The following is an 18,170-nucleotide window of genomic DNA, read 5'->3' as shown; positions in this document are numbered from 1 at the left end:
ATCTACTTGCAATTTGACATGCTTTCGAACTGCTAGGTTGGCAAGAGCTGGGACCAAGCAACGGGAGCTCACCCCGTCACAGGGATTCAAACTGCCGACCTTCCGATCGGCAAGTCCAAGCAGCACGGTGGTTTAAACCACAGCGCCACCCGCGTCCCTGGGTGATACAAAAGTATGCCCTAATCTTAGAAACGGCTTGATTTTAGAAAACCAATTATTTCTCCAATTAACATTGAAAGGGTTGCCTGTACACTTTTGCTTTGCATTTGAGCCTTTAGGAAGTTTTAGGTCTTAGGCAGATTTTTTTAAAGGGTGCCACCCATCTGGTTCCTGACTATACTCTTAAAGCAGTAAGTGAGGAATGCATGATTTACTTCCCAGACTGGGAAATAGGGGTGGAAGGAGTGGCTCAAATCCCCTACACAGGGTGAACTTCCTCACTGCCTGTCCTTCAACATCCTCCCTAACTGAGAGTGCTCTGGGAGGAGAGTTGGAGGTCTTCCAGGTCTTTGTGCAAGTCCCCTAATCCAATAAAAAATACCTGTCTGTGCTCCCTTACAGTCCCCCCGCCCCGCCACTGCCCCTGCCCAGGGTGATGCACCAGTTACCCACTGCACGGCTCCCACCTCCACTTTACACAGAAAGGGGGAAACTCACTGATAGTTAGGAAACATTTAAATTAGGTCAGAGGGAAAGCAAAAGCAAACCAATGTCGCACCATGGGCTAACGCAGGCACTTGGAGCATTGCTGGATTGGGCTGAAGAGCTGCTGAACAAGACGCAGAGCCTCTGATGGTTTGCAGGGCTAAGACAGTCCACCTGGCAAGACACATCCCAGGAGAAAGAATTAACACACTTTAGAAACTGAGATATGAAAGCTTAGAGCTAAGTGGCACCTTAAACCGAGGTTATGGGTGCAACAACGGAATGTCTAGGCGCTCTTTTTTATAAGAAGAATACAAAACTGAAAATGAACTGCAGCTAAAATATTACGTTCATTTTTCACATGGTCTAGTCCTTCCCCTGCCTACCCCCCTGGTATTCTGAAAAGGGTCTCTTCTCCAGTCTTCAGAGAGTAGCTGGAAGTGAGGAGGCAGAAAAGGGTCCTCCTTTCCTTCCACTCTGCAGTTTTAAACTGAAATCTTTGGCACAGTACTGAGCCCAGAGCTCAGAAACTGTTCGCGCTAATGAAATTCCCTGTCGTAAAATGCGCCTATAGCAGTGGGAGTTTCTAACACTGAACACACCACTTCCACTTGTGCAATAGTATCGTTCAGGAAGTAACAAATGGCCTTAACTCCAATGCAATTCAAGCCAGATTTTTTTTGGGGGGTGGGGACATTGTAACTTAAATTGTAAAATTGCCCAAGGTTATATATTCTATTGACAGGTTTTATGAAAACAGGGAAATGATTTTGGAAATTATCACTTTGATAGACTATACAAACATAAATATGAAGCATAAATGTATTTTTCACTTGCATGTGAATAATCTGCCCCACCCTCAGCTTCCCTGCATTTAAATTTATTTTTATAGCAGTTAGGAACATAGGAAGATGCTTTCTATCAAGTCAGACCACTGAGTCTCCTTATCTGCACTGACCGGAAACAGTTCTCCAGGGTTTCAGACAAGGAATCTTTCCCAGCCCTGCCTGGAGATATTGTGGGATGAATCTGGTGTGGAAACAGTGTCTTCATCCACAGATCCTTCCTTACACGTGCACAGAGTTGTGTGTGAAAATTCTGTGCAACTTGGGGCGTGGGGGGCATGGCGGTTTCAAGACGTTTAAGAAATGCAGCTGGAGTTTGAGCATCTCTGTCTAAAATCAAACTCTGCTTTCTTTTAAGATTTGTGATGAAGGGGGCAGGCCATCCCTCTAAAACCCTAGACAAAAAAACAACAACCCCAGTGTATTGTAAGTGCTCACTTTATGAGACCATAAGGATTCGTTCTGAATGAACCCTCTGTCGTCGTCATCACTCCTGAGTCCAAATTTCATGCCGGATGCCTCTTTAGAAGACTGAGCAAATGGGTCCGAGTCCTTTCGCACAATCCTTCCTCCTCTGGCCCGGAAGTCGGCCAACATCCTGGCCAGACTATGGCTGCTGTTCAGATGCTCAGCGATCCGGGTGCTGACAAGCTGGTGGGAAGGTAATATCTGGACAGGCTTGGCCGGGACGCTTCCATTCATGCCTTGCAAGCCAGACAGGTCCCTTAACAGCTGCTTCTTCCTTCTGCTGTCCATCTCCTTGTACTCCTTGCTGAGCCGAGGAGACACATAGACCTGCTCCAAGAAATACTCCCTGGTGGGGCAGCGCATGCCTTTCTCCGTCAGCAGAAAGGGCTCGCGGAACTTGATCACCGGGGAGGCGCAGAGGATAATGTCCTTCAGCTCTTGCTTAAAAGCCAAAGAGAAGGTTTTGAGCCGGTCTTCTGAAGACGTCACTTCCTCTGTAACATACAATCCAGTGTCATCCTGCAGAGGGTCCCGAAATTCCCTGATCTGACTTTTGGGCTCCTGGAAGTCATCCATGTGCCTCAGACTCTCCAGAGGCTCACTGTCCAAAATCCCCAAGTGTTGGTCAGTCAGCTCGAGGGGTAACAATGTCTCTGGCACCAAAACTGGCGTTACAAAAGGGGCTCTATATGCAGAATTCATTAAGAAGTGCAAATGCTGTTTCTGGGGGGCAAATGCTTGTAGATCGCCCGTATCCTGGCCGTCCTCTTCTGTCAAAGTCCTTTGTTCCAGGGAGCCCATCTCATCTGAAGACACCAGTTCTGAGATAGCGGGCAGCTTGTTGGGGACCACGTCTGCATCTTTTCCTGCTGTGCTGCTTTCTCTGTTCAAAGTATCTTGCTGTCCGTTTTCTTCCTCCTGCCCTTCAGGCAGACAGTGGAAAGAGCCATGTCTGGCCAACATTGGAGGCATCGCAAACTCATCCATAAGGAAGGAGATCTCCAGCTGGGAATGATAAGCCACACAGATCATGAAAATGAGGATCTCCTTCACTCGAGCCAGCTCGTAATCTCCCGCGCCGCGCAGCTTGATGGTGCAGCCCAGGTGCTGGGGGCAGCCTTCGAAAAACATCAGCGTTTTCGTTTGCTCTGGAAAAAAGAGGAAGATAAAGTTGTGCTCGTTTCTCTCTTTTTGTTAAAACTGGGCGGGTTCTTTAAGTGGTCAGCTGGTATATATATCCCAGAGTTACAAATGGCTTTAGATCTTTTTCAGAATGTAGGCTGGCCTTCCCCCACATTCCCCAATGCTTGGAGTCATGTGTCAAACCATACGGATCCCTGCGGCCACTTCCATAAAGGAGTAATGCAGTTAAGCTGCTCATTAAAATTGTTCATGCACTTCGAGCCAAATGCAAAACTAGCAGAGGTTTCATTCATTTCTTTATTAAAATATTTATATTCATTAAATATATTCTATTCATTTAAAAAAATCAGCATAGTTTACAACACCTCTGCATAAAGCCATACAATAAAAACCCATTAAAAAGCCAGGAGATTATGGATGTAAAGGAATATTCCCTTAAGAGATGAGTGAAGAATCATTTTAGTGAGAAAGGAAGGAAGTGCTAGAAATCTGCCTTGATCAAAACCTTTAGAAAAGCAGGAGTTTGATGACAACTGAAACAAAATTTACATAAAATTATTAAACCAAGTGACAAATAAAATAATAAAATAAAAGAAACCCATGATTTTAAACCTTGCCTCTGCTGTGAACTCACGACATGGCCTGAGGGAAAGCCACTCTCTCAGCAGATAGTAGCAACCTACCAAAAGTTAGGGTAAGAAATACAAAATACAAAACACTTTGGACACTCAAAAGCACTACATAAATGCTACGTATTATTATTATTATTATTATTATTATTATTAGTGCCAGCTCTATAGAATTTACCGTATTTTTCACTCTATGAGACGCACCAGACCACAAGACGCACCTAGTTTTTGGAGGAGGAAAACAACAACAAAAATATTCTGAATCTCAGAAGCCAGAACAGCAAGAGGGATCTCTGCGCAGTGAAAGCAGCAATCCCTCTTGTTGTTCTGGCTTCTGGGATAGCTGCGCAGCCTGCATTCGCTCCATAAGACGCACACACATTTCCCCTTACTTTTTAAGAGGGAAAAAGTGAGTCTTCTAGAGCAAAAAATACGGTACTTTGTTATCACATTAATCCTGACGCCGTATTTCAAAGAAGCCCAATTCTGTTAAAAAGGAGGCGCAGCCGGCCCTGTTTCCAGACAAACAAGGTTAGGACTTGGATCACTCACCATTAGGCAACTGAAACACTTGGATGTAAAATTTGTGGCAGGTTCCCAGGTGTGGTTTGGTCAGCAACTGATCCATTGACATTAGCACATCTCCTTGAGTCATCCGGCTTACTCTGTCTAAGACGTGCTGCAAAACATTGATAAGAAAAATGCTATGCACTTACTTAACTTAATCCAGGAGAGAGAGAGAGAGAAAGAGAGAGAGAGAATAGGCTATGGCATAAGACTGCAACCAAAAGCAAGTTATCAATGAAATCTAAATGGTTTTATGTAAATTAAGAATCCGAGATTTGCCCGCAGGCAACAGCACCCGCGTGCATGATTAGATCATTTCTACATTTTCTGGAAATTAATCTGCTGTGCTTTTTTTGCAGCATTTGTGATGTCGTGACAAGGACTGGAGAATGAGAGAGGTGACAATCAGGTAAGATACTGGTTAACTGAAGGAATGGCAAGGAGATGCTGTGCAGTCCATAAACTGTACCCCAATCTCTTGTTTAAGTCTTCCTTCGGAGGTCTGATCTGACAAAAAACAATCCACACCTTATGAAACCATGAAATCTACAAACCATTAAGACAAAAAAGGAATATTTGAGAGACCAATTTTCATGACACACTCTGTAGATACAGAGCCAAAGAGAAAGAACAGGTGACAGAGAACCCTTGTCCCTCAGCAGATCTACCTCATGGCATTTGATCCTATTCAGGGCAAAGTACCACTATCAGCATTTGTTAAATTATACTGATGTGGAAATACTCCCAAGGCTTTTTAAATTTTACATTATTTATTGAAAATATAAAGTAGAACATCAGAAGTGCACTGAATAAGACACAAAAAAGGAGAAGAAACAGGAAATAGTACCCATGTAGAAAACAAAACGGGGGAGAAAAAGTATTGTGTACATCACCAAAAAAAAGGAGGGAAAACCTGTTGCTGAACCACGATTTCATTTAGAATTCTAGCACTTACCGGCTTAACGTTAATGACCAAAGTGATGCCATGTTCCAGCAGCATGTCTTGGGCAATACGGGACACAGTTTTTTCAACCAGGACCAGAGTTGGTCTGACATCCACGATCCTCTGAACATAGTTCTTCAGGAACTCCCTTTCCTGTCATGGCAGAAGCAAGTATTGCAATCATCAGATACCAGGCCCTACATGAGGACTAAAAGCATGTCTAAGGCTGCAAACTTAAAACATGCTTACTCAAGAGCAGTTTCCCCCCCTTAAAACTAAACTGACAGTTCAAGTAAACACTAACCTAATTCAGGTTTTATGCACTAAAACAGAGCATTGGATTACTGACTGACTAATAAAACAATGAGACACAATGCTCATGAATTTCAGCAATTCTGAAATTAGTACTTTGGTATGCAGAATGGTGCTGCCATTGGTGTTTTTAATTTTTTTGAAAAAAAAAATTTTTTTAAGAAGCACTAAAACAACTTGGTTACAATATTTGCAGATTAAATGTTTTCCATAGTCAGAGTTGCTCAGAGCAGATGTACGGTTACAATATCCTTCAAGATGAGAAACATCCTGTGGTCTGCTTACTCTTCACCCCCTGCCCAGTTTCTGGAGTTAACCATGACACAATATTATGACATGCTCTTATGTCAATGCTAGTTTTACCTAGAACTGAAAAACCCAACTTCAAATTCTAGCTTCAAGCTGTATCAAGAGTGGCTCACATCTGCACTAGACCAGCATTGTTTTCCCAGCAAAGCTGGTGTTTGGACAATTTACCATTGGAGCTGGGGAAGAAATAGCAAGGCTTGCGATCTTAAGCATACTTACAAGATAGCAAGCCCCCGTATATAAAATTCACACACCGCTTAATTGTAAAGGACATCAAAGCCGTTTACAAAAAGGCAAAACAATGACATCAAGAAAAATTCACAACTACGCCTTAAAACATATGAAAATTAAAATACTAAAACAGATTAAAATTACCGTATTTTTTGCTCTATAAGACTCACTTTTTCCCTCCTAAAAAGTAGGGGGAAATGTGTGTGCGTCTTATGGAGTGAATGCAGGCTGCGCAGCTATCACAGAAGCCAGAACAGCAAGAGGGATTCAAAATATTTTTTTTTTCTCCTCCAAAAACTAGGTGCGTCTTATGGTCTGGTGCGTCTTATAGAGCGAAAAATACAGTACTTTTTAAATTCTCAGTAAACAAGTACAGGACTGTGTCATATGTGCGCATACCAAGATCCTCATATGGCTCTTGCATACTGGTATCGTTAAAAACCTCTCTCATTTGCTAGGTAAGCTTTCACAATGTAAGGTAAAGGACCCCTGGACGGTTAAGTCCAGTGAAAGACCATTATGGGGTTGCAGTGCTCATCACGCTTTCAGGACAAAGAAGCTGGTTTTGTCCACGGACAGTTTTCCGGGTCATGTGGTCAGCATGACTAAACCGCTTCTGGCACAATGGGACACCGTGACGGAGGCCAGAGTACACGGAAACGCCGTTTACCTTCCCGCCACAGCAGTACCTATTTATCTACTTGCACTGGCGTGCTTTCGAACTGCTAGGTTGGCAGGAGCTGGGACCGAGCAATGGGAGCTCACCCCGTCACAGGGATTCAAACCGCCGACCTTCCAATCAGCAAGCCCAAGAGGCTCAGTGGTTCAGACCAGAGCGCTACCTGGCATCCCTCTTTCACAATGTAGAAGACTATTAAAAGCATGTCATAATGAACTGAGCAAAGCACCAGTCTGTTTTCAAATCGGCTGCAATTGGCTAGTTCTGAATAATTGCAGGGAATATGTGGTTTGCCATAGTCTCCGTGCTTTGCTGACTTGAAGCATGGAGACTATGGCAAACCACATATTCCCTGCAATTATTCAGAACTAGCCAACTGCAGTCACGAATAAACCAACTCATTAGACTCTGATAGGATGGTAAAGCAAACTATCCCAACCTGAAGGACAATGGGATCTATGCAGGTAAACTTTGTTTCTTCTCGGTAGAGATATTCGATGGAGCACTTCAGCATCAGAATTTTGGGGTTTTTGATACAGGAGTTCATCTAGAAAGAGAAAAGGTTGTTAAATGAATCCCTTCACTATTTCATGTTGAAAGACAGAGCAATACCTTCCCTTAGAAGGTGCAATAGGAAGAGTCAACAACTCAGTGGCAGAGTGAAAAGGCAACATTAGAATGTGAATTCAAACTCAATATGTTTTTGCTCAAATGAGCCACAATCAGCCAAGTGGGAGACCCTCTCTGGACCTTACGATATCAGTTAATCCTTGTGAGGGATTCTGCTTTCCTTAATCCTGTCTGAATCTGAACCTACATTATGCCAACAACCTACAGTGGTGCCTCGCAAGACAAAATTAATCCGTTCCGCGAGTGTCTTCGTCTAGCGGTTTTTTCGTCTTGCGAAGCAACCCTATTAGCGGCTTAACGGATTAGCGCTATTAGCGGTTTAGCGGCTATTAAAGGCTTATCGGCTTATCGGATTAGCTGCTAAAAGGCTATTAAAGGCTTAGCGGCTTAGATAAAGGGGGGGGGAAAGCGGAAAAAAAATCTCAAGACTCGCAAGACATTTTCGTCTTGTGAAGCAAGCCCATAGGGAAATTCGTCCTGCGAAGCAACTCAAAAACGGAAAACCCTTTCGTCTAGCGGGTTTTCCGTCTTGCGAGGCATTCGTCTTGCAGGGCACCACTGTATTTTCTATGTTGCTAGCCGTTCTTAATTTTATCTGTAAGCCGCCTTGAGTCCCTGTCAGGGAAAAGGGCAGGGCATAAACAAACAAACAAACAACTTCGTAGTGGGGTAGGGAAGATTAAGAGCAAAAACTGTTACAAAACTAGTTGATTAGGTAGTATATCGAACATTAGACGTTCCAAGTCATCCATGCTACCATATTGTATAAACTAACATAGCTCCACCATACCTTTTTATGTGCTATGTTCTTGGTGCAAACAAAGCCATTCACCACAACAGAGTCAAATTTTTTCCCACCTGGAATCTGTCAAAACAGTAAGAATTTTATTATCCATGGATCTCCTAATTTTCCCAGTTTGTGTTAAAAAGCAAGACTCCTTTTTTAAAAAAAAGTATTTTCTTTTCCCTCCTAACATCAATAAGCTAACTAGAAACAGCCCAGATAAATCTAGCTTCCATTATTTCTTGCATGAAGCTCAAATGGGTAATTCAGGCATCCAGTTTATCGTGAGAACAAAATACAGTACATACATTAGGTTCATTTGTAGCACACAATTCAAATGATTTATTCCAGGAAAGTACTACTTTTTTAGGAATATGGCATTTCCCCAGTACAGTGGTACCTCGGGTTAAGTACTTAATTCGTTCCGGAGGTCTGTTCTTAATCTGAAACTGTTCTTAACCTGAAGCCTCCCGCTGCTGCTGCCACACCGCCGGAGCACGATTTCTGTTCTCATCCTGAAGCAAAGTTCTTAACCTGAAGCACTATTTCTGGGTTAGCGGAGTCTGTAACCTGAAGCGTATGTAACCTGAAGCGTATGTAACCCGAGGTACCACTGTACTCACAACTGCAATATATTGTCAACCAGGAACATCTAGCTAAGGAGGCCGCTGGAATTTGAAATGTTGCATGAAGTGTAATCATGCAAACACATATTTAAAAATAGCTCTCCCCTGCTGTTAAGCACAGGAGTACAAAAAAATGCCAAATTGATGACAGGTCCTCACCATTAAAAAACACACCTTTCTATTACAAAAGTAGGTTGCCTTTTATGGACATGAATTTTAGCTACATACCACTTTTATTCCTGGACTAATCAAATCTTATTTTATCATTTACCTTTATTACGGATAGTCTAAAAATGTTCATGCTAAGTAAATGTTTAGCATAGTGACCTCTTTTAGTTCAATATTATGCCTAGAAAACGGTAAAGGAAAAGGGGGTAGGAAAATCTAAATTCAAAATGAGGTCAGAACAAAGAGATGATTGAATACCAGTCAATGTAATTAAACATGAGACACTTGGTGGGAGCTGGAAATAAGCTGCAAATAATTGCCACTTACAATAATGTTAAACAGAAGCAACGGGAGCTGAATGCTAGAGTTTTGAAAAATGATCAAGGGTTAGTTCAGGTGTGAATGATTGGCAAGTTGCCTCCCAAACATATACCCACTAAGCCAGCAAGTTGCTGACATGGCCCTGCGCTCGTACAACCAGGCAGACACCAAGAAATGGAGGTTTATCAAGCGACTGGCTTGGAGGGTGGCAAGTTCTCTGGCAGGTTTGGGCTAGTTTTGGGATATGGAGGTGCCATCATTCTGAAAGTCAGCACAAGCCTTAAGCAGCCACCTTCCGTTATATAATAATAATAATAATAATAATAATAATAATAATAATTTATTATTTATACCCCGCCCATCTGGCTGAGTCTCCCCAGCCACTCTGGGCGGCTCCCAATCAAATGTTAAAAACAGTACAGAATTAAATATTAAAAACTTCCCTAAACAGGGCTGCCTTCAGATGTCTTTTAAAGATAGGATAGCTGCTTATTTCCTTCACATCTGAAGGGAGGGTGTTCCACAGGGTGGGCGCCACTACCGAGAAGGCCCTCTGCCTGGTTCCCTGTAACTTGAACTCACTTTTTTGATATGGACAAACTGACGGATGTCCATGTCATCGTCCCTGTTCTTGACGTCGGGTCGGACCGTCTGAACCACCTGGCAGACCACGGGCACGATCATATCCCTCCAGGAAAGAGACAAGGACTCGTTGTAGAGCAACTGCTGCAGCAGCGCCATCATGTGGTTGTGATTAGCTGAGCTGCAGAGAGAGATTTAAAAACATGGTTAAAGTTCAGGAGATGGCAGAGGGAGGGAATATCCTCTGGAGCCATAGATACCTGTTTGCCTGACAGTGAACTATGGCTCTGAAGTGGCTAGAGCAAGCTGTAAATCCACAAAATAATCGCTCCGGGCTCCCAAAGCAAAGAGGAGGGCAGATTCACAAATTTAGGGGCTCCGTTCTGGATTTGTTTAGGGTTTAGTCTTTCCTGTTGGGTGTAGTGAAGGGTTAACCTTCTGTGTCTCGAGACTGAGGGGATGGGCTTACAAGGGAAGTAAGCCAGGACTTGACGAAAGCAGCTTGGAATGCTGTGTACTGAGTGAAAATCGAAAGCAGGTTGTTGCGTCGCTGCAAGCAGAGGGAGAAGATGCAGCTTGAATCAGATGGAAGTTGGAGTTTGTAAATACACTACTTTTGTGCCAATAAAGGGATATTAGGACAGAAGAAACGTTTGGGACTCATTTACTGCTCTTTCGACACACGCCGCTGTGTAACTCTGCTAATTGCTTTACGATCTACAGAGGCTCCCAGGGGAAGCGTGGCTGGGCGCCGAACAATAAAGCAATAAATCTACCGAACATTTCCTTCTCCAGAAGATATCCCACAAGGCAGCAGAGGTTTCCTTCTCCTAGACAGACTACCTTCCCAGGCTGATGAGCCCCAGCTGCCTCTCACTTCCCTCCCTGCTTTCTTGACTATTGGTATCATTTGCTCAATCTGCCAGAGCCCGTCTTTGCAGGCAAGGGAAGGGAACCCAACTTACAGCAGCCTCTCCATGGCTTGTTTTTCCCCATTCTCCTCCCTCAGAAGGTCCAGGCTGCTGCTGTGCCAGCCCAAGGGTGTGAAAAACAGCTCTTTGGATTTTTCTTCAACTCTCCGATTGAACAGCGACTCTAAAAAACACAAGTGGTGGGTGGGAGGGAGGTGGTAAGATTACACTTTAATCCATATACAGTGGTGCCCCGCAAGACGAATGCCTCGCAAGACGGAAAACCCGCTAGACGAAAGGGTTTTCCGTTTTTGAGTTGCTTCGCAGAACGAATTTCCCTATGGGCTTGCTTCGCAAGACGAAAATGTCTTGCGAGTCTTGATATTTTTTTTCGCCCCCCCCTTTTTCTAAGCCGCTAAGCCGCTAATAGCCTTTTAGCAGCTAAGCCGCTAAGCCGCTAAGCCTTTAATAGCCGCTAAACCGCTAATAGCGCTAATCCGCTAAGCCGCTAATAGGGTTGCTTCGCAAGACGAAAAAACCACTAGACGAAGACACTCGCGGAACGGATTAATTTCGTCTTGCGAGGCACCACTGTACAGTCGTACCTCCGCTTACGTATCCCTCCAGTTACGTAAATTTCAGGATACGTAAGCGGCAAACCTGGAACTATATTTCCGGGGTTTTGCCGCATGCGCAGAAGCGGGGTCTCTGGTTGCAGAAACCTCGGGATCTGGCTGGACCTCTGGAATGGATCCCATCCGCAACCGGAGGTACCACACTACAGTATGTGTTTTTTTAATCAATTTAACTTCAATTAAGTATTTTTTTAAAAAAGAGAACTGTAAGTCTTATTCTAATTGGCGAGTTAGAAAATCACAAGGTATCAGACCATGGCTTAATAGCCTGTTTTGTTTCAGTTGGCTATCGTCAGAGCAAGCTATATATGGATGGAATGGTAATTAGTTCTAAAATTGAAGCTTTCCATCCCTTTCACTTGCACAAGGAGGAGCAAAGAATACATGTGCCCAATGCTTGCTTAGGCTGATTCCCATAATGCTAAATCATACCATTTAAAGCAGGCATCCCCTAACTCGGCCATCCAGATGTTTTGGGACTACAATTCCCATCATCTCTGACCACTGGTCCTGTTAGGGATGATGGGACTTGTAGTCTCAAAACATCTGGAGGGCCGAGTCTGGGGGTGCCTGATTTAAACGGTTGCTACAAGAATGTGGATAAATCCTTCTTGGAGGAGGATACAGGTCATAAAAATGAAAAAGGATGTCACAGGAATGTCACAATGGCTTCCAGATGATTCCTCACAACACACATTTTCCACTTTGCTGGTGTCTGAAAACAGTCATATGTCTAGCAGCTAGAAAAAAGAGGGGTAAGAGAATACTGCAAAGAGGGATATTTCCTTTTATTTTAGCAGAACAGTCTAGAAGCACCATGCAATTCAAACGAAGAGCTTACAACAATGGTCTCCAAATCCAGATTAATTTCAAAAGGGGCTACTGTGGTAGGAAAGGATCTTTATATGTAAAAAAAGTAGTTGTCGAAAATATACTACCCACTGCAGCTAATAATACACACGTTTTAAAACATTGGTTGCGGTATGTTTGTGTATTAAGGAGAGGATATAAAAAGTATAACCGTACAGACAGAAGAGTCTTTCTTTAAGACATTCTTCTAGTTACAACTATTCTGCAGGACAACTTTTTAAGCTGAAGTCAAGCAGGTTTCTTAAAAGCCTACGGCACTTGCTTCTTTGTTTGGCTAGCATCTGATGAAACCCGGAAATAGATATTAACGTAAGTTGGATGACACAAGGGGGAGGAATGTATCTCAAGCGCAAGTCATCAGTTCAAGCGAGTGTTAGGTAGCTTCTTTTGTGTGTTTAGAGAGAGAAGCTTAAAACAGAACGATCACTCGGACTGGAAAAACAGACCCCAACTCCCAGAAGCATCCTGTTTCATCATATTCACAGACACATGCAGAGACTTGTACGGATTTCATCAAGCTTTGGGGCAAGATCATTTGACGTGTTCAAAACCCTTCAGCAAAAGGAGAGAGAGAGAGAGAGAGAGAGAGAGAGAGAGAGAGAGAGAGAGAGAGAGATGTTCACCCAACATCCAAACCCATGTCCAAGGGGGAACATTCTTCCGGCATTCAACTCACCTTTGATAAAAGCGTCGCTTATTGAGATCATCTGCTGCCCTCCGTTGTCGGCAATCAGGTACTCTGAAAGGAGAAAGAAATATGAAGATGGAAGGACACAGGGCTATAATCATATGGCTTACACGCCCACTCCACAAGAGAAAGAGAGGCATGACTCATGCTGTATTTTTAGTCACTGTTGTAGTAACAACTCCAAAATGTTCAAGTGAAGGGAATCTTCGCTTTCTTTCCTTGTTTTGATGACGTGTCAAACAAGGCATTAAAGCAGTTCTGGAACCAGATTGACATGGAAGAGCCCATTTGCCAATTTACACATGTTCCACAGCTTCATGGTCTTTTGACATGGAGGCCAAGCAAGGATGAAGATGCTATTACTATTATTATTATTATACACCCCTCACCAACAGGTCCTAGGGTGGGTTACTACAATGTAAAATTCAGAATTAAAAACATACAAAGAACAGTGGCAAGAATAGCGTAGGCCCTGAAAGCACACATGTCAGTCATCAAAGGCCAGGATAAACAGGCGTGTCTTCAGCACTGCCCAAAAGCTGTATAGTAAAGAAGCCAGGTGCATAATATTAATTCTTCCCAGCCACAATAATTTCATATGCACGCCCGTATTAATTATATTTTCATGGTCACTGCCTATCTCATCCATTCACCTTCAGACCAGCTTAGAAGGAATGGAGAAGTTAGACCATTGGGGTTCCTCGTCCTCTGGTCTTATTCCTTCTATACTTGTGGTCAAGTCTGCCAGCAGCGCAGCAGGAGTCAAGTGCCTCACTTCAAGAAAGCAGGTTCTGGATCAAACCTATTGCAAACTTTCAAGAGGCACTTTTATCTGTGTTTTGTGCTTTCCTAAAATATCTACAGTTCTCATTATAGAAAGAAAAATGTAATCGCCAGTGACAAAGCATCTGAGTAAGCTTTCACTCAACATTTTGCACATATTTCTGATTCCTTGTGCAAGTTGAGAGACGAAAAAAGAAATCACAACAAGGGACGCCACAGGCTAATTTATCACTGTCTTGCGGTAAAACGTTGCTTCCAGGTGCCCTGTACCATTTTAGCAGCGTTCTGGTCTTGCTGGGGAGGTTTACTACAAGCTTCTGCTCATCTTGCAAAGATACTCCTGATCTACCCCAGCATTAAATTCAATAGTCTCAGTTACCTTGTGGATTTGTTGTTTTCCCACACAATCTGAAACAGCAGCTATGCAAACGTTAACAATGAACTTGGAACTGAATTTCCTAGATGTTTTGCATAATGCATAAATACTACGGATTTTTACAGTTTGTTTTCCTGATGAACACAGAACTTTCCGGATGCATTCAATATACATGACAAGCATGCAATAATATGGGGGGGGGGATTACAGTATGTTAATTCACAAACCAGAAAAAAGAACTTCTATTACTAAAGCTATTTTATGAAATTAGTTTCACCACACAGCAACTAATAAAGAATTTTAGTAAGCAGGTGTTTATTGCATAATGTTATTAGGCATGGAGGAGTTCAGCCACATGCTGAATTACAGTATCTCAAAGTTACTCTTGTTAACTTCCCTCTTTACCTGTGAGCAAGAGTGGGCACAGGCAAATTTACCTCCTCTTATACACATTATTTTACAGAAGCAAAGCCCCAGAGGTTCCACTGTGGTTTTGTCACGAACTGATGACAAAGAAACGAGGAAGATGAAAAGGTCATATTAAGATCAATACCACTAGCAGAGTTTTAGTACTTGGGGCAAGGGAAAAGAATCAAACATTTATTATAATTTTTACTTAAGAGGCCTTATTTTCAGACTTTTATTTTAACAAAAAAGCTGAAGGAATATCAATATTGCTACATGTAAAACTGCAATATAAAGCAGCCCAGAAGCCTTAACATGATAAGGTAAAGGTAAAGGGACCCCTGACCATTAGGTCCAGTTGTGGCCGACTCTGGGGTTGCGGCGCTCATCTCACTTTATTGGCCTTTATTGGTACAGCTTCCGGGTCATGTAGCCAGCATGATTAAGCTGCTTCTGGCGAACCAGAGCAGCGCACGGAAACGCCGTTTACCTTCCCGCCGGAGCGGTACCTATTTATCTACTTGCACTTTGACGTGCTTTCAAACTGCTAGGTGGGCAGGAGCAGGGACCGAACAACGGGAGCTCACCCCGTCGCAGGGATTCGAACCGCAGACCTTCTGATCGGCAAGCCCTAGGCTCTGTGGTTTAACCCACAGCACCACCTGCTTCCCCCTTAACATGATACAAGATTGTAATTTCTCTACCATTTAAAAGGTGTAGATCAAACTGACATAAAATCTTGTCTATGAAGACAGACAATGGTCTGAGGTGAAGTTGGCCTGAACCCAAGCCTGCCACATTCAACACCAGTACTTGAATACAGCAGAATTCTGGTCTTTCCAACTAGACTGAGCTCTAGATGGTACCAGCCAGTTCTAGAAAACATGAATACCTCCCTTGTTCTCTTATAATGGCAATGGTGCCCACCTGAGAGGTGCCGGAACTGAGTTCCGGCAAAAAAACCAAACCAGCCCTGGGACCAGACCTGCCTGACATTTGCATCCAGCACAAATGACTGAGAAACAGAAGATGTCCTTCAAAACATCCTTGCTCTCTGCGGCCAAAAGATGGCCTGTCAAAAAAGCTATGTGAAAACGCGTTGTCTACGCTGGTTCAAAAGCAGAGTGGCCTAATGCGAGAGGAAGGAGGAGTAGAAAATAAGACCAGTGGGGGGACAGGAGGAGCTGGTGTTTGGGCAGACGGATGCCTAGGCCCCGCTTTTCATCACGTGTGACTCCGAGTGGCAACTACCGCATACCTTTTTGGTCGGCAGGGTGAGGGGGCACGTGGGGGTACTTGGAATGCTTCTTGATATGGAAGTTCACGTTGTCCAGCTCCACGTTCAGGCTGATGGAAGCAGCTGAGTCGCTGTCCATGGCAGACTGGAAGCTGCTGACTGAGGTGCGCTTGCTAGGACTGGCAGAATCTTTTAGGTTTGAGGAGAGGGGGAGATACAGGAAGGAGAAGGGGGGTTCAAATAATAGGTATTCACGGGGGATCAAGGAAAGGAGAGAAATGATCTCAATTAAACCGTGTGCAATGTTGGAGAGAGAGAGAGAGAGACAGTAATTTCATCCACTTGCATATTGGCGTTTCTCATGATTTGGATGGTGTTTTGAGGCCATTTGCTCCTTTTTTTAAAGCAGGGCTGCTGTTAGGACCAAGATGCCCAAACAGCTGCAGACCTTATGCCAATTTGGAATCTGGGTGTGTGTGGAAATCTAGCCAAACACACAGAAGATACTGTATCTCCGTAAAAGAAATAGATAAAAGCGTTTATTTCTACAACAGCAGCAGGCAGCGGCAAGGCAGAGCTTTTACTTGCTATTAAGACAGATATCCTCGGAAAACGGACACAAACACTCACTGGTCAAGTTATCATCTCCGTCTTCTGCAATCTGCTCTGTGTCGCTGTCGTCAAACTTGATGTCTTTGAACCAGGATGGCTCAGAATGGCCCTCTACAGAGTTGACCGAATCACTGTCTGGAGAAGGAGTTTCAGAAAACTCTGTGCTCTGCGGGAAAAACACACATTTCTCTCACTCTATTTGCTAGCACCCTTGGATTAAGTACAATTCCTTCATTAGAATATACAAATGAATACAAGACTTTGTTCTTACGATTTGCTTTGGAAGGTACTGGATTAGGTTATACCAGGTGAGCCAAAATAAATGTGAACAATTAAGCGTAAGTGTAACTTTCAAAATAATGTTAATTGACCACAAAGCACAAAAGTGGGGAAGTGGCTGTTCAGATGTTGTTGGACTCTCAACTTCCATCAGCCACCATGATCAACGGCCAGGGCTGCTGCTGCTGAATTTATATTCCACTTACCTGAAAAAATGGATTCTAAGCAGTTTACAACTATAATATCCATCATAAAAACAATACAGTGGTACCTCGGGTTAAGTACTTAATTCGTTCCGGAGGTCCGTACTTAACCTGAAACTGTTCTTAACCTGAAGCACCACTTTAACTAATGGGGCCTCCCGCTGCCGCCGCGCCACCAGAGCACGATTTCTGTTCTCATCCTGAAGCAAAGTTCTTAACCCGAGGTACTATTTCTGGGTTAGCGGAGTCTGTAACCTGAAGCGTATGAAACCCGAGGTACCACTGTACATAAGTAGAAAGGGCTCCCCCCCCCCCAAGGCAATCAGGACAACCTGCTCATGCAAATATCCATTAACCACCCCCTGGACCCACCCAGTCAGCCCCCAGGATGGGCCAATGATACAATGGACAGACAAAAGCACCTTGTTCACATCCTCAGGTCTCTATCACTAAAACTTTACCCCACAGAACTGGACATCTCACCAGAGACTCTATTAGCATCAATATCAGAATGGAGACAAATGATATTGCCTTCAGGTGAACTTATTGTAGCAGGCCTTTGATGGTCCCGATGGCCCATTAAGTGGGGCTTTTTCACCACTTGAAAGTTACCTGGGGACACAGTAATGGGAGCTGGAGAAGTCTAGCAACATCTGGAGAGCCACATCTGGTTCCATTTTTCTGCAAGCAGCAATTCCACTTTCTCTATATTTGACTGTGTTTGCGCATGTTAATGTTGCAAAAGGAAAAATAAAGAGTTCTAGAAATACGATAAAGAGCAGGAACTGCACGGGATTGTGAGGGGGGCAGAGCTAGATGTAAGCTTACTCTGAAGGGATAAATCTAAAAGTCTGTAAAACTTAAGTGTGCATAGATATATATTTAAGTCACATGAATTTCATATAAATATGTAGCACAAATATGTTGACAAAATATAAGCTAATTGGAATCTATACATATAATATTCAGGAAACCATGAACAATGACAATTCATTTTTATTGGGGATATTAGACACAGATATAGCCAGAGATAATAAGAAAATATTCCTTTATGCTACAGGGGCTGCGAGAACACTAATTGCCAAAAATTAGAAAAAAGAAACAATACCAACAAAAAAAGAGTGGCAAGATAAATTATTTAATTATATTGAATTCGCTAGATTGGCAGAAGCCATAAATTATTTAATTATATTGAATTCGCTAGATTGGCAGAAGGGGTCAGCCCAAGCAAAAATTTCAAAAAGAATTGGGAAACTATAGAGAATACCTTAAAAAGCAGTGCCCTCAAA

General features: G+C 43.2%; 1 protein-coding gene across 5 annotated transcripts in view; it reads right to left on the bottom strand.

Moving 5' to 3' along the window:
* Positions 1-18,170, bottom strand: part of PIKFYVE (phosphoinositide kinase, FYVE-type zinc finger containing) — a 92,673-nt gene that overhangs the window by 35,073 nt on the left and 39,430 nt on the right. For 4 of the 5 annotated variants that reach the window (XM_081015146.1, XM_081015145.1, XM_081015144.1 and 1 more), the window contains 11 exons: positions 16,418-16,565; positions 15,809-15,976; positions 12,975-13,037; positions 10,848-10,977; positions 9,883-10,063; positions 8,192-8,266; positions 7,211-7,318; positions 5,253-5,393; positions 4,283-4,409; positions 1,929-3,106; positions 719-819 (listed from right to left, as the gene is read on the bottom strand). In XM_081015146.1, coding sequence (XP_080871272.1) covers positions 719-819; positions 1,929-3,106; positions 4,283-4,409; positions 5,253-5,393; positions 7,211-7,318; positions 8,192-8,266; positions 9,883-10,063; positions 10,848-10,977; positions 12,975-13,037; positions 15,809-15,976; positions 16,418-16,565 — 2,420 coding nt within the window. The remainder of the gene's footprint in view (positions 1-718; positions 820-1,928; positions 3,107-4,282; positions 4,410-5,252; positions 5,394-7,210; positions 7,319-8,191; positions 8,267-9,882; positions 10,064-10,847; positions 10,978-12,974; positions 13,038-15,808; positions 15,977-16,417; positions 16,566-18,170) is intronic. The other variant, XM_081015148.1, reaches the window with a different exon arrangement.

Source organism: Podarcis pityusensis (assembly GCF_964106645.2).
Source record: "Podarcis pityusensis genome assembly, chromosome: 1".
Classification (NCBI taxonomy): domain Eukaryota; kingdom Metazoa; phylum Chordata; class Lepidosauria; order Squamata; family Lacertidae; genus Podarcis; species Podarcis pityusensis.
Note: the sequence above shows the minus strand (reverse complement) of the source record. Positions and strands in the feature narration are given on the sequence as shown.